General features: G+C 43.4%; 1 protein-coding gene across 1 annotated transcript; it reads right to left on the bottom strand.

Moving 5' to 3' along the window:
• Positions 1 to 213: 213 nt before the first annotated feature.
• On the bottom strand, positions 214 to 25,570 carry LOC126474281 (uncharacterized). The gene is made up of 4 exons (XM_050101781.1): positions 25,489 to 25,570; positions 16,194 to 16,268; positions 10,603 to 10,839; positions 214 to 2,188 (listed from the first exon to the last, which is right to left on the bottom strand). Exons 1-4 carry the CDS (start codon positions 25,568 to 25,570, stop codon positions 465 to 467), a joined length of 2,118 nt encoding a protein of 705 aa, XP_049957738.1. The 3' UTR covers positions 214 to 464.
• Positions 25,571 to 25,838: the final 268 nt, after the last annotated feature.

Genomic DNA, 25,838 nt, shown 5'->3' with positions numbered 1-25,838 from the left:
AGTGCTAGAAAACTGTTGTTCATAACTAGTAGTAATTTGTTGATAAAAGAAATACTAACAGAATATATAAATTTGAAGTAATTTCGGAAAATTATTTGGAAGGAAACTAATGATACAAAAATCCATTTGTTAACAGTTATATATTTTCAAACTCACTGAGTAACAACATTCATACATGAGTATCACAGAATGATAAAAGTTAATTAATTATCAAATGGATTCACTGCGTAAAAATAAACGATTCACTTGACTCTTACACACAACTGACGCAATAAAAAATTCACATTTTCTGTTAACCTAGAGTCAGGCACACTGAACAGTAAGAAAATTGCGTTGAAATGTAATGTAGTATAGTAGATCACAGATGGATGTCTGCATAATTTGGCAGAACACAATGTTCATACACTGCGACATACTAGAATTCAGCAAGATTAGCTGTGTGCAGATGCGAACAGTGTTGCGTGTCAGTGGTGGCTCCCGTGGTATCCCTTGACGCCCTTGCGGCCATGAGCATCTCTGCCCGCAGCACTTCCTGAGCTCGCGCTGGAGCTGGCCTTGCTGCCTGAGGACGCACCAGAGCCTGTTCCAGCGCTGGCGTCGCTGCCCGCAGAGCTGCCGGAGCTGGCTTTGGAGCCTCCAGAACTGCCGCCAGAGCCACCAAGAGCACCAGCAGAGCTTCCAGAGGAGGATCCAGCCGAACTTCCCGCCGAAGAGCCAGTTCCCGACTGTCCTGCTCCACCACCGACTAAGGAACCAGAGTCTAAGCCAGCACTGCCCCCGAGTCCAGAGGAGCCAGTGGCGAGACCTCCGTGCCCAGAGCCAACAGCAGAACCTCCAGCATGATTGCCTCCACCAACAGCACCACTTCCAACACCAGAACTTCCGCCATAACCTCCGGCACCTCCATTAGATATACCACCACTCACACCAGGCCCAGAAGCTCCAGAACCTCCTCCAATGGAACCAGTACCAAAGTTACCAGCACCACCACCAGAGCTTCCTACTCCTGCACTATGACCCAGAAAACCACCAGCCCCACCAGCACCATGTCCTAAATTGCCAGTACCAACACCAGATACTCCACCCAGGCCACTAGCTCCAGAGGAACCACCACTAGAGCTTCCAGAGTAACCTCCTTGGCTTCCACCAGCACTACCAGCTCCACCAGTTCCCACACCATGACCAGCCCCTCCAGGACCACCATGTCCCACAGCACCTCCTGTGCCCCCATTACTGAAAGCACCACCAGTTCCAGTGGAACCTCCTTGAGATGCACCAAAAGCTCCTGAACCACCTGCACCAGCACCACTATGACCAATGCTGCCAGATCCTGGTCCACCTGCAATACCACCAGTGCCTCCATAACCTCCTGTAGCACCACCAGATGAGCTACCTGCACCAAAGCCAGCAGACCCAGTTTGGGCTCCCTGGCCAGCTGCTCCACTTCCATGTCCACTGGAAGTTGACCCAGTTCCACTAACACCTCCAGCACCACCTACACCACCATACCCTCCAGATATACCTGATCCACCAGCACCTCCACCAGATGAACTACCTGCACCAAAGCCCGCAGACCCAGTTTGGGCTCCATGACCAGCTGCTCCATTTCCATGTCCACTGGAAGTTGAACCAGTTCCACCAATACCTCCAATGCCACCTGCACCACCATGCCCTCCAGATATCCCTGAGCCACCAGCAACTCCACCTGTGCCAAACCCACCAGATGGTGCACCAACACTGCCTCCAGTGCCTCCAGTTCCAGTTCCTCTTCCGACATTTCCGGATCCAGAAGAGCCATAGCCTCCTGTACCTGATCCACCACTGCCAAAAGTACCAGAACCAGTTCCTCCAGGTCCAAAACCTCCAGTGCCACTTCCACCTGAACCACCAGCTACATTTCCATGTCCACCAGCTCCTGCATGGGTACCAAATCCAATTCCTCCTGTTCCAGAGCCACCTCCTATACCACTTGCTCCAGCACTACCATGACCAGTCCCACCAGGCTGGGATCCAGCACTGCCTTCAGTGGCTGCTGCACCACCTGTGGCACCTCCAAGGCCTCCTGTTCCTGATGACCCCACTCCAGTGATTCCACCATACCCACCAGCTGCTCCACCTCCTGTACCACTTGGCCCCCTGCCCACATTGCCAGATATAGATCCAGAGGTAGACCCAGAGCTGCTGCCACCTGTAAGAACAGTGGTACAGTTACATTGTAAATTGAAATGGAATAAAAACGTTTTAACTGAAAGTATTTAAATGTCTATTGCTTATTTTTGAAATATAATCATTAAATTTTCTGTTATAGAATGCTTGCTACTTGAAATAAAATTCAGAAGGTAAACTGAAACATAAATAAAAAAAAATGGCTCTGTGCACTATGCGACTTAACTTCTGAGGTCATCAGTCGCCTAGAACTTAGAAGTAATTAAACCTAACTAACCTAAGGACATCACACACATCCCTACCCGAGGCTGAATTCTAACCTCCGACCGTAGTGGTTGCTCGGCTCCAGACTGTAGTGCCATAAATAAAAAACTATGATACATCTACATCTACATGATTACTCCGTAATTCACAATTAAATGCCTAGGAGGGAGTTCATCGAACCACCTTAAAGCTACTTCTCTACAGTTCCACTCTCGAACAGTAGGGGGAAAAACGAACACTTAAATCTTTCCGTGTGAGCTCTGATTATTCTTGTTGTTGTTGTTGTTGTGGTCTTCAGTTCTGAGACTAGTTGATGCAGCTCTCCGTGTTACTCTATCCTGTGCAAGCCTCATCTCCCAGTACCCACTGCAGCCTACATCCTTCTGAATCTGCTAGTGTATTCATGTCTTGGTCTCCCTCTACGATTTTTACCCTCCACGCTGCCCTCCAATGCTAAATTTGTGATCCCCCGATGCCTCAGAACATGTCCTACCAACCGGTCCCTTCTTCTTGTCAAGTTGTGCTACAAACTCCTCTTCTCCCCAATTCTGTTCAATACCTCCTCATTAGTTATGTGATCTACCCATCTAATCTTCAGGATTCTTCTGTAGCACCACATTTCGAAAGCTTCTATTCTCTTCTTGTTCAAACTATTTATCGTCCATGTTTCCCTTCCATACATGGCTACAATCCATACAAATACTTTCAGAATCGACTTCCTGACACGTAAATCTATACTCGATGTTAACAAATTTCTCTTATTCAGAAACGCTTTTCCTGCCATTGCCAGTATACATTTTATATCCTCTCTACTTCGACCGTCATCAGTTATTTTGCTCCCCAATAGCAAAACTCCTTTACTCCTTTAAGTGTCTAATTTCCTAATCTGATTCCCTCAGCATCACCCGACTTAATTCGACTGCATTCCAATATCCTCGTTTTTTCTTACCATATCTGAAACTGATACCATAGGTCAGGTAAGTATTCATAAATAATCAATAGTTCTTAGGATTATACTTTAAAATATCCATGTGTAACATATATATTCACTGAGAAATTAGCATTTGGGGAAAAGTATATTTCCCACTGAATGACAAAGAGAAGTATGCTCTCACAAAAACACATTTGATCACACGACATACAGGAAGCATGCACAAAATGTATTGTGTCAATGAAGGAGATAAGTTGCTAGTTTAATTATTAAAATCGCTAGCAGACTGCACTTAAAATCTGCTTGCATTTCATCCGAATACTAAACTCATTTAAGTATTAAAATTCTTTCTATCTACGAAATAAATACGACCACAGCGATAGGTAAATGTAAATATTTTGAACTTGCGACAGTAAAAAATGCTCGAAATATTACTGTTCACTACGTTTAACCAATCCGCAATGTGCTCCCTAATTCTTAATTAATCCACATTATACGACCTTGTTGCCAAATTAAAAAGTTTTATGTGAAACTGTCCTAAAGAGACTCGTAGTTGAGACTAAATTTCTCGATTTATTCTGTAACACTGTGACCAGTGAAAGAATGAAACTTACATCGAGAGCGTCGGCAAACTATGATCAGAAACGTGGTAGTGAGTTGTCTGTCTTCTGGAAAAGTACGTATTATGGAACTTATATTTTTTAATTCTGTGGCTACTAACGTATAAACCGCCAGTAAGTATAAAACTGGGCTATGTTGATGCTACTCAGATGTACAATATTGACGTTGTTTAATTGGATGTACAAGAAACATTAATTTTTACTGCATTGCTTTCTTCAGACCTCTTGACTCCCACAGAGGACGGATTTCAGTGGTTACCACACGGCCATCAATATTCCCCGCCAACATTTGCTAATCAATAAAAACAAAAGAGGAAGAATACGATAGAACAAATACACTGAAGCGCCAAAGATACGTGCGCGTATTCAAATACAGAAATATGTTTCTCTGGCTCGTGATGACTGGGTGTTGTGTGATGTCCTTAGGTTAGTTACGTTTAAGTAGTTCTAAGTTCTAGGGGACTGATGACCATAGATGTTAAGTCCCATAGTGCTCAGAGTCATTTGAACAGAAATATGAAAAGAGAATACGGCGCTGGGGTCGACAATGCCTACATAAGACAACACGTTTTTGGCGCAGTTGTTAGATGAGTTTCTGCTGCTACAATGGCAGGTTGTCAAGATTTAAGTGAGTTTGAACGTGGTGTTAACAGTCGGCGCACGAACGATGGGGTACATCATCTCCGAGGTAGCGATGAAGTGGGGATTTTCCCGTACGACCATTTCACCAGTGTCCTGTAAGAACGGGACCAACGACGACTGAAGAGAATCGTTCAACATGACAGAAGTGCAAGCCTTCAGCAAATTGCTGCAGATTTCGATGTTGGGCCATCAAAAAGTATCAGCTTGTGAATCATTCAACGAAACATCGTCGATATGGGTTTTCGGAGCCGAAGGCCCACCCTCGACGACTGCACGACACAAAGCTTTACGCCCGTCAACCCCGACATTGGGCTATTGATGACTGGAAACATGTTGCCTGGTCGGACGAGTCTCGTTTCAAATTGTATGGAGCGGAAGGACGTGTGCGGGTATGGAGACAACCTCATGAATCCATGGTATCCTGCATATCAACAGGAGAATTTTCAAGCTGGTGGAGGCTCTGTAATGGTGTGGGGCGTGTGCAATTGGAGTAGTATGGGACCCCGTGACACATCTAGATACGACATGTACGCAAGCACCCTTTTTGATCAACTGCATCCATTCATGTCCATTGTGCATTCCGAAGGACTTGGGCAATTCCAGAATTGCTAGAGAGTGGCTTCAGGAACTCTTCTGAGTTTAAACACTTTCGCTGGCCACCAATCTCTCCAGACATGAATATTATTGAGAATATCTAGCGTACAGGGGATGCCTTGCACGTGCTGTTCAGAAGAGATCTCCAATCCCTCGTACTCTTATGGATTTATGGACAGTCATTTGAGATTCATGATGTCAGTTCCCTCCAGCACTACTTAACATATTACGCGATTCTATGCCACGTCGTGTTGCATCACTTTTGCGTGATCGCAGTGGACCTACACGATATAACGCAGGAGCACAAGTTTCCTTGGCTCTTCAGTGTATGTATAACTTCACTTCTAGATGATCAGCTCTCCACGATGTTTGTGAATTCACAAGACGTATGTAATGATACATTGCCATCCTGTTAGATAGCATTACATTTATAAAGAGTGCATTTAGAGACACTTGAAGAACCTCACTAAAAAACCACGACACATCAGTTATGAAAATAACAAAAATCTCCATATTTTAAAGAATTTTTAATCTGTCATGGTGTGTCTTCCCTGTCTGTTTCTTTTTTCTTTTGTTAGAATTTCTTTTTCTGACGGTTTGCACTTGCTGTGTCTTCACGTGAGTGTCGAACTACCTACACTAGTAGTTACGTAATTTCGGTCAGTTATTTTCTTTGAGACGAATATATCCCACTCAAAATCAATTTTGTATTTTGATTATGTAAAATGAAGGAAGACAGGGGACAAAGAGAAGGAAAGGGAAGAGATTATAGATATCAGCTGCACGAGGACTTTTTGCGGCATCAGCAGCGGAGAGTGAAAATGTGTGCCGGGCAGGGGTTCGGACCCGTGATTTTGCACTTGATAGGGTAGTTGTGTTAACCACTGCGTCACGGAGACACCGGGTTTATCGCAACTGCGCGGATTATCTAGGCACGCCTTTCGGCCGATCTACATTCCCACCGAGTGCCACCTATCCGCTGTCCCTCTCCATGTCCTTCATGCTCGCTGCCTAGAGATATCGGACGTAAATGTGCATCCACTCTGAATGTGGTGGATCCATCGTCCATCGAGGCGAATCAGTTATATTAATATTTTCAAGTTAATGTTACCATTTTGAAAGGTACAAGAACTATACCTTTTCCCAATTAACTGTAGTCTTCTGTTTCACCGATCAGAATACGTTCAGACAGTGAGAGTCTCTCTCTGTGTCGTCAGTTCTCAATTGTATGTGACACATCTACTACGTAACGTATTGAAATTCGTGTAGATGTAGGTGGAAGTTTGATTAAGTTTGTTATAAAGTTTCTTAGTATTTCATTATTTCCAGTGTTTTTAAAAGGGCCATATGATGCTGATTTTTCTAGAAGTCAAAACCGGTTCTGATACCATTTCTGTGACCAGAAGACAGAGCGAGTTGGCACAGTGGTTAGCGCACTGGACTCGCATTCGGGAGGACGACGGTTCAATCCCGCGTCCGGCCATCCTGATTTAGATTTTCCGTGATTTCCCTAAATCGGTCCACACAAATGCCGGGATGGTTCCTTTGAAAGGGCATGGCCGACTTCCTTCCCCAAGCCGATGAGGCCGATCACCTTGCTGTTTGGTCTCCTCCACCAAATGAACCCTCTGATCAGAGGTTGGAAAAATACAGTGTCAGATTCTTGATTATGTACATAATGCTTCACATAAAATCTTTCACTTTAGAGTGAACAGATGAGTAGAAAACATAAGTTTGTCCGTTAATAGACATCTGCATTGTCAAAGATATACTGTCGTGGCTTACAACTGCCACCATTTTTAACTTGGAGGAAACCGAGAGGCGAAACTAGATGCGCTGGCCCACAGTGATGGGCAAACAGTAAAACCACAGAAGCTGTCACTGTTGTTCCGCTTTTATCCTTAGACAACACGACCTGGGTGCCGGACTGACCACTTCGTGGTTTCTGGTGATATGGTTGTGTTAGACTTGCCACGGCAGCATGTTTGCTAGATTCCGCTACTGCAAATTCGTAACACTCCCGTCTTTTAGGTTTAGGAATGCTGAGTACTGGCATACAAGCGGGGGATGCTCACGCCGTCGAAGGAAAAATAGCAACAGTCAACGTGTCCCCACCAAGCGCCACACGGGTACCAATTCTTAATATCATTTTCACCATAAAACGGCAAACAAGGGACATGCCCTAGAGGAGACACCTTAAGGAGATTAGCGCTCCGTGTATAGTTCGTGCTGCATTTGTAAATGTGTGAAACAGGTTTGGTCTCCACCTCGGAGGAAGGTAAACAAAAGAGATACTAACCCTTGAAACATCATGTTTTCTGAACAGACAGTTCAATCTGCGTCACGACAGTTGTGTCAAATCTGTAACGGTCGATTCCCGGTAAGTGTCATGTTGATGTTTACATTTCACGACTCTCCTAGCCTCAGCTAGCTCTGCTTGTGTAGCTGTCTTTAATTTGTGATAGTACACAGGTGATTACTGTTTCCTTCCAAAATCTCATCGAGTAGCAGAGACCAATACAGGTATCTCTACTGTTATCACATCAACTTTTAGTGGTAACTACGAGAAGACAGGGGTGACGGCTCGTAACGTCTAGAAGTGAGGCACAGAAGTTCCGGTTACCTCAGAAATGTGGAACGATCTTTTTCCACTATTGTGCAATTGAAAGACGTCTACCTAGTGTAAGAGACAGTCAAATTAAAATGATTCAGATGGAAAAAGTAATTCAACTGTTTATTATTTCAAGACCTGTCGCCATAAATGTTGATACATTTATCCCACTAACAGACAGGACGGTCAGTGCTTTCATGGAAACATGTTTGCTGTTGCCTACGAACTGTGATTGTACCCAAGCGTGCACCTCTCCGTCCAAAACAAATCGACAGCCACGAATGTTTTCCCTCAGGATTCCAAAAATATGAAAATCGCATGAAGAGATATCGGGACTTTGTGGTTGATGTGTAAGTACTTCCCAGCGAAAAGTATGCAGTATAGTCGAAGCAACAAGAAGGCGAGCGCTCGTGGATGCTTCGAAAATACTCAAACCGGCTATCAACTAACAATGGCCGGTAATGTTGACGGACGGCATCTTTCTGTTGCAGGATAATGCCTGCCCACATATTTCCAGGGTTATTTCGACTATGCTGCGGAAGTTTCGCTGGGTAGCCTTTACACATCCTCCATAGAATCCCGATCTCTCTCATGTGCGTTCAATATTTCTGGAGTCCTGAAGTCAATTTGCTTCCGACGAAAAGGTGCACTCCTGTGTACAATCATGGTTCTGTAGGCAATCGCAAACATCTTTCCATCAAGGCATTGACCGTTTTTTCTGACAGTGGGATAAATGTATTAACAGATATGGTGATTACTTTCGAAATAATTAACAGTTTATTTGCTGTTTTTCATTTGTCTCGTTTTCATTTGAGTGGCCCTTATAATTTAAAGATGACCGGAAAGCTACTGTCTGGTCTCTTAACCGGCGCCTTCACGACAGCTCGTGTGTGGCTGCCTCCGGCTGCACGTCCACCGTTCCCTGCCACGTGGAGGTGAGGTGGACCTGGGGCTATTATCTACTGTTTCTGGTTTCATCTGATTGCAGCCTTTTACACTTACAGTTGTGACACACGGTTACATAGGAAGAATGCGACCATGTTGCAAATCAGTAGGAGTACTACAAAATTCCTATATTGGTCGCTAAGTGTGAAGCCACCAGCTAATAAACCAGTCACTTTACTTGACCCATTCCAGGTAGAACCCAATCTCAGATGGCCTGCAAACCAGAAATACATAGCAAATAACAGAAAATGTAACTATGAAAATGTGCAAGGGTATGAAACTACAAATATAGTCAACATTAAACAGTTGAAATACACATCGTGAACATCTTGGTAATAAGATATATGAAGACACTCTGTAACAGACAGGCTGTCACGGCAGACTGACTGACTAGCTGGAACGCGATGATCAGGAACATAGTTTAACACACCAGACAGGCAGCTTATGTTGCGATAGAGAGAGGACTGCTGATACTCCATGTTCAACCAAAAGGGCGTGAGTCGGATGTATTGGAGGAATTAGAAACTTTATACACCAGTCGCGGAGCTCAACTTTAATTCTGAGCGAACAGCTGTCGTCTAGACGCAAGTAGTTCTTTTAAATATTCCGTGAAATATTGGACGTGTAATTTCAAGCGTTTCCACATGTATTACCCCTTTCTTTATACCTCTACCTCTATGCAGCTGTTCCCAATATCAGTTTTGTTATGCGTACTTCTTGAGGGTTCCAGTGCACAGCGTCCTTGACGTCTATTGTTGTAATTAATGCGCATGTACTGAAAAATTGTTACCGCTAAGTCTAATGCTTTTGGAAATTACATTACGCCCTCTATGTTGCTTTGTGGTCCTATAGTCTTTTATTATTACGTTATTTATTTTGTCTTTTAATTAGTTTTACTTGCACGATCTCCCTCACCTAATCTATACCCTCTCTTACACTTGCTTTCATTATTACTTTTTGTACCTTATTAAGCTGTCTTCCTAAATTTTTTTACTTGTGTAATTTTGGATGAATGTTTGAATTTATGTAGCTGCTATGGAATGTTTATTCTGTTTATTTGTCGTTTTATATGTATCTCTTTCTTGTCGGTGAAATTTTCTATACAACTGTAAATTTATTTTCTTCGTTCATTTTATTATTCGCACTTTGTAAAGTTTTGTAAAAGGTTAATTTTATATGCTACATTTTTTTTATCAAAAAGAAAAAAAAAATGCTTTTTCCGCTACGTGGCACTACTTCTGTGTTCATCACCGCCCTCTGGTGGCTTAAATTGTCTTTCTGGCTATCGTATTCTAGCTGGTCAGTTTGTCATGACGTCTTTGTTTGTTACATATAGACTTTATATGTCTGATCAACAAGGTGTTCATGATGTGCATTTCAGCTGTTTAACTTTGAAAATACTTTTTTAATTTCATACTCTCGTACATTCTTTTATAGTTACATTTTCTGTTCTTTGCTATGTACTGCTGGTTTATTAGTTAGTGACTTCTTATTTAGTGACTGGTATAGAAATTGTGCCGTATTCCTGATAATTGAACATTAAGAAATTTTCAAGCGAAAACGTCTTAGAATCAGCTATGTTTGTACGTAGACAGAGAGAAATAAACGTAGGTAGGAAAAATTGACGGTTAGAAGGCTGCCAGCACCGTTCCTGTACAGAGGTCAGTACCTCAGCGACAGAACTTCAGTACGGGGAGGCGCTGCACATCCTAGTTCTACTGTCCAACTGTGGGCGAGGACGTCAGCAAAGAGCTTTGGGCAGTTCGCTCACATTTGGCACTCTGCAAGCCAGTGGAGCCGTAAGGTTTTGTACTGGAGTAAACTCTCACCTGACCCGGACGCAGGTCCGGCGTGGCTGCCGCTGTGGCTTCCAGAGGCTGAGCCGCCGGCGCCTCCCAGGGAGCCCGCAGAGGAGGAGGAGCCGGCGTTGCTGCTGGAGCCTCCAGTGCCGAAGGAGGAGGAGCTGCTGCCCGACTGGCTGCCGCTGGCGCTGCCGGAGCCGCCACCCGACGACGACCACGAGGACGACGACGACTTGGAGGAACTGCCAGAGCCCGCCCACGCGCCTGTGCCACACAGCGGAGAAAAGTAAACACCGCCAGTAAGTGTATACGGTTGTCGGCCTCTTATTTTAAGTCATCAGACTTGTGACTGATTTGATGCGGCCTATCAGCAACGTCTCTCTTATGCCAACCTTTTCGTCTCAAAATAGCGATTGTACCTTACAACAGTTTGAAAAGTTATTTTGTGTCTTCTGTGTGTTATTAACACAAAAGTATCTTCTGTTCCCAGAACCATATCTACGGACTACCAACGAAATTTTTTTATTTTTGTTGTATTCTTAGTTCAAATTCAAAGGTTAGGCGGTACACTACCATATAATTTATGTGGGACAAATAAAATAGATAAAGTAGCAAATGAATCCAAAAACAATGAAACAACAAAAATATAATGAATAGTGGATGATTTAATATTATTGTCCATTCTTCGAATGTGAGGTTGATGATGCTATGCTTCATCGTCAATAATTGCTAGCATTCAATCGCTTTAATATAAAAAACACATTTTGAGAGGCAATGTCATGATCAGCTTGTCGACACCCACACTAAAAGCTTTAAAAATATTTGAAGTATGCAATTTGCTGTATGTCATACAATATAATGGAGGACATTTTGCGCCTTATACGAATAGTAAAATGGCAAAATTAGTACAAAGTATGATATTATCCATAAACAACTCTTGTTATGCAACAAACGTACCAAAATTTATAAAACGTTCCATTACAGATAACCTGATGACGGCTGTATATCTGAAACAAGCCTAAAGTTCAAATAAAAAATACCCATAGCAGCGTAACTGGTTTTAGAAAATTTAGTTTGTCCTGACAGAAGCGGACGATTTTAACGTAAGGCGGGGATGCATTGTCCAACGTGTTTTTATTTTATGAGTGCTAGGAATGTGTTGTTAGAGTTTTCAGGGCGTTAATCAAATGAGCTGAGTGTTTGACGGTGCGAACGTTGTCTTCCGAAATGCGTTATTCTGCAACGCTACTATAAATGATTCAATCGTTTTCAAAGTGCTACACTTTTCGAAATATTACATGTATAGATGTGAATGATGCGTGAATAGGGCCGTAAACTCACCGAGGTTGCTTTGGGCCCACAGTTGAGAAAATAGCGACAAGCTTTTGTATGTTGGAATAAGTTTTCTGATACATTTATGCCTCTGTCTTCCATAACAGTTTTTACCCGCTCCTTCTAGTACCATAAAAGTTAATAACTGTTGTTTTATCATCCTCTCCCTTCTTCATGTCAATGTTCTTTTCTTCACCGACTCTGCGAAGAACTTCCTCTATTCTCACTTTATTAGTCCACCTAATTTTCAACATCCTTCTATAGCACCAAATTTTAAACGCACCGCTTCTCTTCTTTTCTGATTTCCCTCAACCCATCATTCACCTTTATACGATGCTGTGTTCCAAACGAACGGCGTCACAAATTTCGTTGTCAAAGTAAGGGTGATGTTTGATACTAGTGGACTTGTTTTGGCCAGGACAGTCTCCTTCGTTGCACTATTCTGCATTTCGTGTCCTCCTTACTTCGTCAGTCACGTGTTATTTTGTTTCCAAGGCTACAAAATTCGTCTACTTACGGGTCACCAAATTCTAGTGTCAAGCTAGTTCTAATCCCATTTCTGATACTCCTCATTTCTTTGGTCTTTCTTCGGTTTAGTCTCAATATACGTTTTCCAAGCATTAGTCTATTCATACCATTCAACACCTCCTATAATTCTTCCCCACTTTCACAGCATCAGCAAATCTTATCGTTGCTATTTTTTCGCCCTGAATTTCAATACCATTCATGAACCTTTCTTTTATTTCCACCGTTGCTTCCTTAGCGTACATGCTAAACAGCACGGAAGAAAGGCTGGATCCTTGTGTTACACCCTTTTCAATCCGAACACTCCATCTTTGGTCTTCCATTCTCATCATTACCTCTTGGTTCTTGTACATATTGTACGTTACCATCTTTCCTTGTAAGTTGCTCTTATCTCTTCAGTATTTCGAAATTGCACGAATTTACATTGTCGAAACCTTTTTCTGGGTTGAAGATACTATCAACGTGTCTCTTTTTCTTTTTCTTTCATTATCAACACTGCTTCTTTGGTGCTTTTACCTTTTTGATAGCTAAACTGATCGGCATTTAACTGGTCTCCAATACTATTTTCCATTATTCTTTGTATTATTTATGCCTGCAATTTGGATGCACGAGCTGTTAAGTCGACTGTGCGATAGTTCTCGCACTTACCAGTCCTTTCTGTCTTTGGAATTGTGTGTATATTTTTCTGGCAGTCTGATGGTATATCTACCGCTTCGTAGATCCTAGAGAGCAACTTGAAAATTCGCTAGTTGCCATCTCTTCCAATTTTTTTTAGAAATTCCGAACACCCGTTATCTATTCATTCTGACTTATGTAACGGCAAGTCTTCCAAAGTTATGTTAAACTTGGATCTAATATAGGATCCCAAGTCTTTGATACGGACGACCCTTGCATACTAAATTACCCGTCCTTTGCCTCTTCATCTTCTGCTTGTGACGTCGGCGCGTACACTTGAGCTAATGTTCTTGGCAATAATTTGCTATGGGTCATTGACTGTCGCTCGATGGGAAGAACAAGCCGACTTTTTCGAATGGGTGAAGTTTGGAAAACTTCAGTTTTAAAAATCTTAGGACTCAGTACACAATTCTCGCTAATGAATTCCGACTTTGTTGGAAGGCAGAGTACAGGCTGTTCGAGTAGAGAAACATCGAGAAAACATAACAGCTCCTCTGCTCTTTTTGTTGCATATTAACAGCATGGCAAAAAATAATAATTCTGGCCTCAGCTATTTTGTATTTTATGCGGTAATATATGGTCATGTGTCATGCGAGAGAGCTATACTATTAAGATCCAGTCAGATACTGACATAATTTCAACCTGTTATGAAGACTGTAAAATCCTTTTAAATGTAGTGAATGAAAAGTCCTTCCAATAATAATACCTGCTTTAGGTGGTTTCATGGAAATTCATTCTGAAGGATTAAGGTCGAATGGAAATGTGCTGGTGTCAGATTGGGCGTTAACTCGCAAGCGTCTTCGTGTTTACGAGGCACATCCTGTAGCAAGTCTGAATAACAACATGGTGTTTCACGAAACTTCCTGGCAGATTAAAACTGTGTGTCGGACCGAGACTCGAACTCGGGACCTTTGTCTTTCGTGGCCAAGTGCTCTACCAACTGAGGTATCAAGCACGACTCACGCCCCATCCTCACAGCTTTACTTCTGCCGGTACCTCGTCTCATACCTTCCAAACTTTACAGAAGCTCTTCTGCGAAACTTGCAGAACTAGCACTCCTGAAAGAAAGGATACTGCGGAGACAAGGCTTAGCCACAGCCTGGGGGATATTTCCAGAATGATATTTTCACTCTGCAGCGGAGTGTGCGCTGATATGAAACTTCCTGGCAGATTAAAACTGTGTGTCGGACCGAGACTCGAACTCGGGACCTTTGTCTTTCGTGGCCAAGTGCTCTACCAACTGAGCTACCCAAGCACGACTGACGCCCCGTCCTCACAGCCTTACTTCTGCCAGTACCTCGTTCACGTTCGACGCAAGCGCTGCTTCCTGGGTTCCGCGGGAGTAAATATCGCCGCAGGTACACTGCGACTGCGATCTCCACCTGACAGGCCGGGCCGTTGTTCGGTTTGTGTGACAAGAATAAAGGAGACCAATTAGAAGTGGGCTTGGAAAACCTTTGCATATTTTAACACCTCAGCAGCGTTTGCTCGCAGAAATGCGCACTAACTGAATCTGAAACTTCCAGATTACCTGTACTGCATCGACTGACCAGCTGTCACGCATTGTTGTTGTACAACACCTGAATATTGACGTCTGTGCATGATGGAGAAACTGATCGTGAAATAGGATAGTTCCTATCATCAAAAACACATCGGAAAACTGTCATAGTCGTATTGGAAATGTGTTCAATTCCATGGTCGTGCAAGAAATAATCGTAGGTTTGTTACTTGTTAGATCTCTGAAGAAAAGAAAAGATTCCAGTATACATGAATTATTTTCGCGGCGATATAAATTGATAAAATTCTCTCACGGTTCTCTCCTTTTGTGACGTCACTTTCTGCTCATTTCAGCCCGGAATACAGTTCGCTGCGCACCCGCCCCGCCCGCTTCAACCTTTCTATCACTGGCTCCAAACCTGTGCTTAACGGCAGGTTTCCGGCTTTATTAATGTGTTGTCACAAAGCAGGTATCGGTATAAAATTTGTCGCAACACCTTCAATAATGCCCGCGGCCTACTGGAAACTGGAAATTTGTGGTAACGTTCTATGGGACCAAATTGCTGACGTCATCGGTCCCTAGGCTTACACACTACTTAACCTAACTTAAACTAACTTACGCTAAGGGCAGCACACACATCCATGTCCGAGAGAAGATTCGAAGCTCCGACGGGGAGAGTCCCGCGAACCGTGGCCAGGCGCCCTAGACAACTCGGCTACGCTACGCGGCGGGCCTGCAGGTAAGCAGAGCTTGAGACCTGGGCATGGGATGTCTCAAGGCGGCGCGGTGGCTACGCAACCGCAAACGACTCTGGAGTGAGCACCAGTGACGTCAAAGAAGTCAGCGCGGCTGTGTAAGGACGTCAGCAGCAGTCACACAACAATCGGCACTTGACAATGGCCGAGGAGCAATTGGCCGAAAGCTCGTGGATTTTAAGAAATTTAGAAGATTTAATATGTTGGTCACAAAGCCACTATAAATTAGCATGTGGTGGACAAAGATCGGCCCTAAAGTATGTGTCGAACTAATTGCACTTCGGACTCGGATCTTCACATCACGCACAGGTTCTCGATGTTAGTGTAGAAAGTTTTCAGAACCCCAATGTGTTCTGCGAGATCAGGTTCCGCGACAAATGTAACTCCTTTTCATCATAAAAAAGACCATTGAGGGTCTGTCTGTCTATAAGACACTCACTGAAATATCAGGCTGGAATACCGACGTCGTGCAACACTACATGTATTATTATTTAGCCCACCATTGCTGCTAACACACAGTGCATCGACGACTGTCAGTACTAGTTTTATTGAATGGCAGCTCCAGGTGCTCCAACAAAAAATTCTTACGCAGCCGGTTTCGGACGTTAGAGAGATAGGTAGGTACATAGATAGACACAGAGAGAGAGAGAGAGAGAGAGAGAGAGAGAGAGAGAGAGCGAGATCTCGATTTCATACATTCTGTTACAGATGGCAACAAGAATATACAAACGCTACAACGATGTGGATACGAAGGATAAAATTCGTTTTTTTTCTGTTCTTTGCCGTTCCATTCAGGCGTCACGAATTGCGGCTGCCTATAAGCAGGCACTTACCGTCACCAGATAGGGACCCGCTGCCTGAGGGACGTCCGACGCCAGCCGCGATGCCTTTCACGCCCTTGACTCCGCCTGCAACAACACACCACAACAGCGTCAAAGCCTGGCCTTTGCGTAACCGCGACTGCACGCGCCGGCACTCTTTCTGTAGCAGTTCATGCTGCCTCGCCGTACGCCGCTGTATGACGTCCGGGACCAGCGTTCCACTCCACAGAAATATTCAGTTGCATCAGACACTATTAATATGTTTAGTGGATGTTTAATGAAACAACAGCAACCACGATTAGCTTAGACGTAGCCGGTACTGCATTATTTAACCACAGTGGGAAACACAATAAAACACTTTCCAGAACACTAGCATATTTTGAAATCAACTGATTTCCACAAGAAACGTGTCTCACTAGCTTTGTTTACATGATTGAAAAATATATCTTCTCTGCAATAAAATTAGTTACTGTATTTTCAATAAAATCTTTCTGAGTGTAGTGCTGTGTCACGTTCTGAAATACTTAAAAATTAAGGTCCGTTCGATCAGGCCTCGGAAGGCCCAAAACTACCGACCGGCCGCCGGGTCATCCTCAGCCGTTAGGCGTCACTGGATGCGGACATGGATGGTCCTTGTGGTTAGTACACCGGTGTCCCGGCCGTTGTCAGCTTTCGTGACCAGAGCTGCTACTTCTCAGTCAGGTAGCTCTTCAGTTGGCCACAAAAGGGCTGAGTGCACCCTGCTTGCCAACAGTGCTCAGCAGACCCGGACGGTCACCCACCCATGTGCGACCTAAGCCCGATAGCGCTAAACTTCGGCGATCTGAAAGGCACCTGTGTCACCATTGCAGGAAAGGCCGTTGAATAAAATTCTAAAATAAACGACGTTTCGGTCATGTTACAGCTTCCTGCCTCAGGATGTAGGCTGATTTAGTCACCAGTGTTTTTAATGTTGTTTATGTTTCATTCCATCATCCATCAAGGCGAGAACCGGATGGCAGCGCAACATTGCCCCGTTTCGGCGGAGAGCATTTATAAAATACACGTACTTTAGAAAAACATTAAAAATATGAAATATTTTTGTTTCTAAAGTTTTTAAGATTTATGTAAATTATGATCTTTTTTAAAATAATATCTATGAAAGATAGAAATGAAGCACTTAACTTCACTGAAATTAGAATAGATGACCGTTACGTGAGGAGGGTTGTTGGAGGAAGAGTGTTTTGGAAAGGATGTACGATGGAACAGGGAGAGAGCCGATGGCCAAGCGTTTGGGGAGGATGGGTGGAGCGGTGGCGAAGGGGGGGGGGGGGGTGAGGGGGAGTATATGACGTGGTGAAGTGGAGTCCCGATATGGAGAGGAGTGTTTCGTTAGAGCTGAGAGGACTGGAGGATCTCTGGGTGGGTTTCCTGTTCAGGAAGGGAAAAGGTAGTTACAATTTCATTGGGATAAGATGTGAAAACAGTGCAGATGTAAGGTTAGGCTGATGTGTTGGTGCAAGCGAAGTATGAGGTTTAACACAATAAGGTGACAAAAGTAATAGGATAGCGATATGCACATATCCAGATGGCAGTAGTATCGCATATGCAAGGTGTTAAATTGCCGAGTATTAGCGAGCTGTCATTTGTAGTCAGGTGATTCATGTGATTGTTGCCTCACGACATGAATTAACAGAGCTTGAACAGACTTTTGTAGGTGGGGCTAGACGCATGGAGCATTGCGGAAATCTTTAGAAAATTCAATATTCCGAGATCCACAGCGTCAAGAGTGTGTTGAAAATACCAAATGTAAGGCTTTCCTCTCACCACGGATACTGCGGTGCCCGACGGCCTTCACTTGACGATCGAGAGCAGCGGCATTTGCGTAGAGTTGTCAGTGCTAACAGACAAGCAACACTGCGCAAAGTAACCACATGAATCTTTGTGGGACATACGACGAATGTATCCGTTAGGACAGTGGGCGAAATCTGCCTATAATGGTCTATGGCAGCTGCCGACTGATGCGAGTGCCTTTACTAACAACGCGACATCGCCTGCAGCGCCTCGTGACCATATCGATTGGACCATGGACGACTGGAATACCGTGGCTTGGTCAGATCAGTCCAGATTTCAGTTGCTAAGAGCTGATGATAGAGTTCGCGTATGGAGCAAACGCCGCAAAGCCAGGGGCCCAAGTTGTCAACAACGCACTGTGCCAGCTGGAGCTGGCTCCTTAATGGTATTGACTGTGATTACGCGGAAGACCTGGGTCTTCTGGTCCGACTGAACTGATCATTGACTGGAAATGGTTATGTCTGATTACTTGGAGATCATCTGCAGCCATTCATGGACTTGATGTTGACAAACAACGATGTCATGTCACCGGGCCGCATTTGTTCACATTCCGGATAACTCGAGTGAATGCTTTAGTCATCCACATCGCCCGACTTGAATCCCGTCGAACATTTATGCGACACAATCGAGAGATCAGTTCGTCCACAAAATCCTGCACCACAATCATGGACGGCTAAAGGTGCAGCACGGCTCAATATTTCTGCAGGGGACTTCCAGCAATTTGTTGAGTGAGACCTTAACTTTTCCCGGCGAATTGAATGTTCAAATAACTTACGGGTTTGCTACCGGGTGATGTGGTCGACCACCGCCGATATTTCGACAGGAGCACACCCTGCCAGTTCTTCCTTGAGAATGGCAGGGTGTGCTCCTGTCGAAATATTGGCGGTGGTCGACCACATCACCCGGTAGCAAAACCGTAAGTTATTTGAGAATTTGTTGAGTCCATGCCACGTAGAGCTGCTGCACTACACCTGGAAAAACAAGGTTCGACACAATGTTAGGATGTATCCCATGACTTTTGTCACTTCAGTGTATTAGCTGTGCTTCCGTAGAGTTTATCGGTTCCATAAGACCACCGATGTCAAATTTCTTAGATTTTATTGGTCCTAAAATATCACTGGGTGGTGTAAGGAAAGAGAGAGAGAGAGAGAGAGAGAGAGAGAGAGTGAGGGAGGGAGGGAGAGCGCTGAGGGTGGGGCGGGGGGGGGGGGGGGAAGAAATGGTTCTAATGGCTCTGTGCACTATGGGACTTAACTTCTGAGGTCATCAGTCCCCTAGATCTTAGAACTACTTAAACCAAACTAACCTAAGGACATCACACACATCCATGCCCGAGGCAGGATTCGAACCTGCGACCGTAGCGGTCGCGCGGTTCCAGACTGTAGCGCCTAGAACCGCTCGGCCACCCCGGCCGGCGGGGAGGGGGCGTGGCAGGCTATATGGAACAGAGATTTTCTTCTGTTAGTCGTAGAGCAACCACGACAGCTTTTCAAGCACTGTTTGTTAATCTGCTCTCGGCACTGTTCGATGATGCTGGTGGCCTGCAGTCTCAATGCGGGCTGCCAGAACATCCTCTCTATCCATGTTGTTAGGCTGCTTCAGAATTTCAGTCGCCTTTCTTAGTTTGTATACGAGCCCACAGATGACTGTCTCGCAAGTTCTTAGGCTTTCTGAAACTAAATAGCCTCCCCAAAATCGCATTTGGGATTCCACTAGTACCGGTTTCTTTTGCTGCTGCAGTCGAACATAGCTCTGCTATTCGGGCGGTAACAGGCCTTCCGGTTTTCCCATTGTATGCTACACCGCACTCGCAGTGTATCTCGTGTACACGTGCGATGTTGAGAGCTTTTACAGCAGCCTTGGTGGTTTTTACCAAATTCTGGTTTAGGCGTTCCATGCCTCCTCGATGAGAAACATTGCCTGTTCGATCTTTGACACGTTTGACATAAGGTAGAGGGTTTTTATTTGCAATTGTTTGCACCGCTAAGGTGATGGAGACGGGGGTGGTCCCAGTGTGCAGTGCGGAACACTTGTTGCAATATCAGTGGCTTCCTTCTGACAACGTTATTGTAAATTTGAAATTCCTACTTTGCTCTAGGAATAGGAAGATATCACCCACCTCAACGTTCTTGACTTGTAAAAGTGAGCCTACAGAATGTGGTCATGGATCGATTTGTCAAAACATTATTATAAAGGTTACGTTGGCATGTGCGCTACAAGACAGCCATTGTGCATCATGGAGAGGTTTACCTTTGAAATTCCGAGAGGGTGTATTCCAGCAAGAGTCGGGAATTATTATTTCCAGTCACGTGACGAAATGACAACGGCAAAAAATCACAGAAATTGGAGATTGTGTTGAGGGAAAACAGGGAAAGGTCGTGGTGGTGATGGGGATTATGATATTAGTACTCGAAGTACTCCGCCCTCCGCCACACATCGTAAGATGGCTTGAGGAGAACAGATGTAGGTAGAAATTTTTCGAATACTCCTCAGCGGACTAGATGTGTAATGAGAAATCGATCGTACTTCATGTGCTATGTAGATCTGCGAATTACGACACTCATTGGTAGTGGCGTTCATATTTATCTCTAGCTATTATTTTGTAATATTAAATAATCCCTGAATATAATGTAGTACTATGGCAATTTTTATTAAATCGTCAGGTTACAATACTTTCATGTTGCGCTGTATAATCTCTCGGCATGACTTAACATATCTCATTTCATATTACATACTTTCCAAAGTTGGAACATAATCAAGACAGTGATAATTGCTGAACTGTATAATATCTGTTTAGCAACAAAACATGTCAATGTGTAAATATTAAATATATTTTACTACCACCGTTAAAGAAGGACAACGATTCTTGATACTCTCTACGAATTTTTTTTTTCGAAATTAGTGGTATGATTCTATGGGACCAAACCGCTGAGGGCATCGGTCCCTAGGCTTACACATGGGAACTAACTTACGCATGGAGGACTCGAACCTCCGACGGGGGGAGCCGCGCGAACCCTGAAAAGGCCCCGTAGACCGCGCTGCTACCCCGCACGGCAATTCTTTCTTTCTTTTCTTTTTTTGGTCTCCTTCGTCTCGATGAAGGAGACGATGCCGGTGAAGTTAGTTCTAGATCGTCAATGAAAGCAACAGGACACTGTTTGTTACCTGGTCCGCCATTATCAAATATCCGCCATATCGCCATTACAGTGGGAAGTGATCAGTATTCCCACAATGTGCCGTGTTTAACAGTAGCATAAAAGAAGCAAAAATGCAACTGCTTACTCGGAGTGAAGGTATGTTACAATAAAAATAAGAATATCAAGACAATTTGAAAAGTTATTTTGTGTCTTCTGTGTATTATTAACACACAAGAATCTTATGTTCCCAGAACCATACCTATAGAGGACCAAGGAAATACTTAATAGTTTTCTTAGTTCCAAGTCAGAGGCTAGGCGGTACGTAACTATATAATTCATATGGGACAAATAAGGTAGATAAAGCGGCAAATGAATCCAATATAATAAAACACAATAAAGAAATACAGAGAACAGTGGATGATTTAATGTTTTTATCCATTTTTCGAATTTGTGGTAGATGTTGTTATACTTCATCGTCGATAATTGCTAGCATTCAATCACTTTAATAGCACTTCACATAAAAAACACGTTTCGAGAGGCAATATCATCATCAGTTTGTCGACAGTCAGATATCACGATTAAATACTAAAAACTCTAACAACATTTGCACTATGCAATTTTCATTACGTCATGCAATATCATGGGGAATATTTTGCGTCCTATACGCATAGAAATTAAAATGGAAAAATTAATAGAAAGTGTAAAATTGAACAAGGCTAACATAATATTATCCATAAGTAACTTATATGTCATACAACAAACGTAGCAAAATTTATAAAATGTTCTATTACAGATAACCTGATAGGCCTATATTTCAAATAAAAGAATACCCATAGCAGCGTAATTGGTTACACGAAATTTATTTTGTCCTTGAAAAATATTTGCAGTGTTCGCAAAACAAACAGAAAAGTACAGTAGACTATGCGTCCTCGTCTTACATTTAAATCACACCACAGACCGTAACCGCGTACCAGGTCATCGTGTTATCATCATCTTTGGGGATCGAGAGTGTCCAGTTGGCGCTTCTCGCGTCCTGGCAGAAGAGGAAGATTTTAATGTAAGGCTAGGATCCGCTGTACAATGTGTATTCATTTTATGAGTGATTGAAATGTGTTGTCTGAGCTTTCAGTACTTTACCAATTGAGCTAAGTGTCGACAATCGGATGGTGCGAACATTGTATTCCGAAATGCGTTTTTTGCAGCGCTACTATAAACGATTCACTCGTTTTGAAAATGTTACATTTTTCAAAGTATTACATACACACATGTGACTGATGCATGAGTATAACCTTAAATACCGAGTTTGCTTTGTGAGAGTGTAGTTCCTTGACAAAATAGCGGCAAGTTTTTGTATGTTAGAATATGCGGATGTTTCTCTTTTATAACAGTGCAGTATGCATTCAGAAGGAAATATGGAGAAGGATCACCATGTAAGAAGAGGATTGTACTTTGATGTCGACAAATTAACAGATACAAGTTGTGTCCTTAAACACAAAAGTTCCAGTCGATAGAGTGTGTCAGCTGTGAGGAGGACGAGGAAAAGATCGTACGCAGTGCAAAAAAGATCAACGGTCCACGGAAGTCTCAAATTTGGAACACCACATGAAACAAATTGGAAAGTTATGCGGCGGCGGTTGCATTTCAAACTGTGCCGTCTGCAACCGAAAGATAATAGCCGGCTCCTTTAGTTTTCCCCCCACAATGCAGGAAGACCTTGAGGATTAACATTTCACCTCGAAGCTGATATTCAGCTAAGAAGCTACCTTCCTTTTATCTGCAAAGGTTAATCGCCAAATTGTAAGAGCATGGGGAACTGAAAATCATCCTGAAATTGTGGCGCTTGAACAAAATTCGCCGAAGGTTAATGTTTTCCGTGGAATGTGGCAGACGAAGCTGTATGGGCCGCTTTTCTTCTTGAGAAGACTGGGAAGATTTCTCTTACCCTGATACGTTGCAGTTGTGCTTGTTTCCACAACTGACAGCTATTTCTGAGATTTCCATCCTCCAACAGGTCGGGGCACCCCCTCAGTGGAGCACCGATGTTCGTTACTTCCTAAACGATGTACTTCCACACTGCTGTATATTGATAATTTTTACTTATGGACAGTCTGACAACAACTGAATAGAACACAATTTTAGTGCCATACGCGTTTCGCCTTTATTTTCTGCAAGGCATCATCAGTGGCAGGTTGCGTGGACAGTTTCTTACATATTACGCTCCTGTTGCATTTTTGGTGTTGTTCTTCTTCTTATGAATGCCAATTTGCGGTTTTCCCCCACGTTCCACAGGACTAGGAAATGAACGCTTGTTTCAATACGTATTCATTTCATAGTGCTATGGAATGTGGGGAAAAAACCGTAAATTGCCATTCATAAGAAGAAGAACAACACCAAAAATGCAACAGGAGCGTAATATGTAAGAAACTGTCCACGAAACCTGCCACTGATGATGCCTTGCAGAAAATAAAGGCGAAACGCGTATGGCACTAAAATTGTGTTCTATTCAGTTACTGTCAGACTGTCCATAAGTAAAAATTATCAATATACCGTAATATTACACGCAACTGAGGAAGATAGGACTACAAAAGTTGAAGATTTCCACACTGCTGTATCGAACATAGTAGCGACTTTTTCGTTCAGGGGTACATTAAGGATCCTGTTTAAGTACACCCACTGCCAAGAACACGGAAAAAGATCAGAGAACGCCCCAACACGTTGATAGGATGTTGCTACACGAACTTCACTACAGCATGGAAATATGTCGTGTGACCAAAGGGTGTAATGTTATGTGTGCCTCACTGCTGTTTTTTAACTAATTTGTGCCGGATTTTATTCTGAGAAGCTCAGTAATGTATGTAAATACCGTAAATGTAAATTTGATACAAAGTCAAGCGCAGATGGACAGCAAGAAACTCTTTAGCGCCCAATTTCCGCAACTACAGTAGTTGTGAATCTTTGAGTATGGACTAAAAAAAAAAAAAAAAAAAAAAAAAAAAAAAAAAAAAAAAAAAAAAGGAAAAGACAATTGATTTATTTTTTAAAAAAGAGGACTGTTAATGTGTAACTTGTGGAAAGAGGGTGTGTTGCTAGGCAGTCGCTCAGAACGTATTGTTACATTTAATGAAAATTGATATGTTAGTGATAAAACCGAGTAAAGTATGTGTACACAAATTTTCAGGAAGTGAAGAATAGAGATATCTCGTTTTTGGAAAAGGAGGTGAATTTCATTGTCGTCGCCGTCTATCAATCAACAGAATTGTAAGTGTACAAAGTTCACTAATATACAAGAAAAGAAATGCATTCTCTGTAGTTTTCATTCAATAAGTAACAACGTCTCATAATTTCTTAATTACAGTAATTGGATTATGTTCTTGTACAATAGTATGGTGCTGAACTCCACTGACCAATTTTGATGTAGCAGGACGTGTAGTATGAAGGAAGTTTGTGTGCCCAAGCAATCTCCTTATTTACTTACAACAGTGGTCTGAAAAGGTATGAAAAGCTACGAAAACTTGGGCCCAAAGCTATCCGCAATACGGCCAAGTAACTAACAGAGTCGTATTTTAAACCTTAAAGAACAATAACTTCACCGAGCGAGGTGGCGCAGTGGCTAGCACACTGGACTCGCATTCGAGAGGACGACGGTTCAATCCCGCGTCCGGCCATCCTGATTAAGGTTTTCCGTGATTTCCCTAAATCGCTCCAGGCAAATGCCGGGATGGTTCCTTTCAAAGGGCACTGCCGACTTCCTTCCCCGTCCTTCGCTAATCCGATGAGACAGATGACCTCGCTGACTGGTCTCCTTCCCCAAAACAACCCAACCCAATAACTTTCTCCAAATTACGATACGTCAGCAACTGGTGGAGAAGCTGATCATTAAAGGAGACAGCAACCAAAATTCAGGTACCAGTTACGACTTATAGTAAAAATCTCAATCAAAAATCAATCTCTCTCTCTCTCTCTCTCTCTCCCCCCAAACACATATATAAATATTTATATTATTAAGATAAAAGTAATTTTATATTGCATGACAGTTTCTTTTAAGAACTGTCAGCTTTCAAGAGTCACTCAGCGAACATTTGTAGTGTGCAAAATGTGATCTCTGTGATTATACGGTTCTATTCATGCATCAGTCATATTTGTATGTGTAGTACTTTGGCTAAAATCAAGCTCTGAATGCGAATGAATCATCCATAGAAGCCTTGTGTTATGTGAAATGGAGTTAAAGTTACAAAATACTGCTGAACGTGAATGGTCTTAACCGCGAAAGGGTACGTCCATTAAGCGGAATGTATGAAGCTGAGGCGCGTCTCGGCGAGACGCGGCGGCAGACTCACCCTTGTGCTCTGGGCGCGCCGTGGCGGCAGCCAGCAGCAGCAGCAGCAGGACGGCGATCCTCGGAGTGCAGGAGGTGGCCATGGCGCGGTCAGCCGTGGACTGGCGATGGCTGGCACCGCCCCGCGCTTTATACCCGCAGCTGCGGTCGCTACCTGGAATGAGCTCTGACGCCCAGCCCACCTCCACTCACTGGAAGGGCTCTACGTGGCCGCAGGTCAAGAAAACCATTCCACAGCGCACGTATCGTATACTGATTTCCCTTGCACTCTACTCTGTTCGAGAAATTTCTGTCAGCGATTTTCTCCTCCGAGATTGGAAAACTGCGCAGATTGCACCAGTGTTTAAGAAG

This window comes from Schistocerca serialis, chromosome 1 (assembly GCF_023864345.2).
Source record: "Schistocerca serialis cubense isolate TAMUIC-IGC-003099 chromosome 1, iqSchSeri2.2, whole genome shotgun sequence".
NCBI lineage: Eukaryota > Metazoa > Arthropoda > Insecta > Orthoptera > Acrididae > Schistocerca > Schistocerca serialis.
This window is presented reverse-complemented; position numbering and strand designations above follow the sequence as displayed.

Coding starts and splice junctions, on each gene's coding strand:
- LOC126474281 (XM_050101781.1), bottom strand. CDS start 25,570: ATGGCCACCTCCTGCACTCCGAGGATCGCCGTCCTGCTGCTGCTGCTG. Junction 10,840..16,193: donor CGGGTCCCTATCTGGTGACG/GTAAGTGCCTGC, acceptor TGTGTGGCACAG/GCGCGTGGGCGGGCTCTGGC. Junction 2,189..10,602: donor CGGACCTGCGTCCGGGTCAG/GTGAGAGTTTAC, acceptor CTGTTCTTACAG/GTGGCAGCAGCTCTGGGTCT.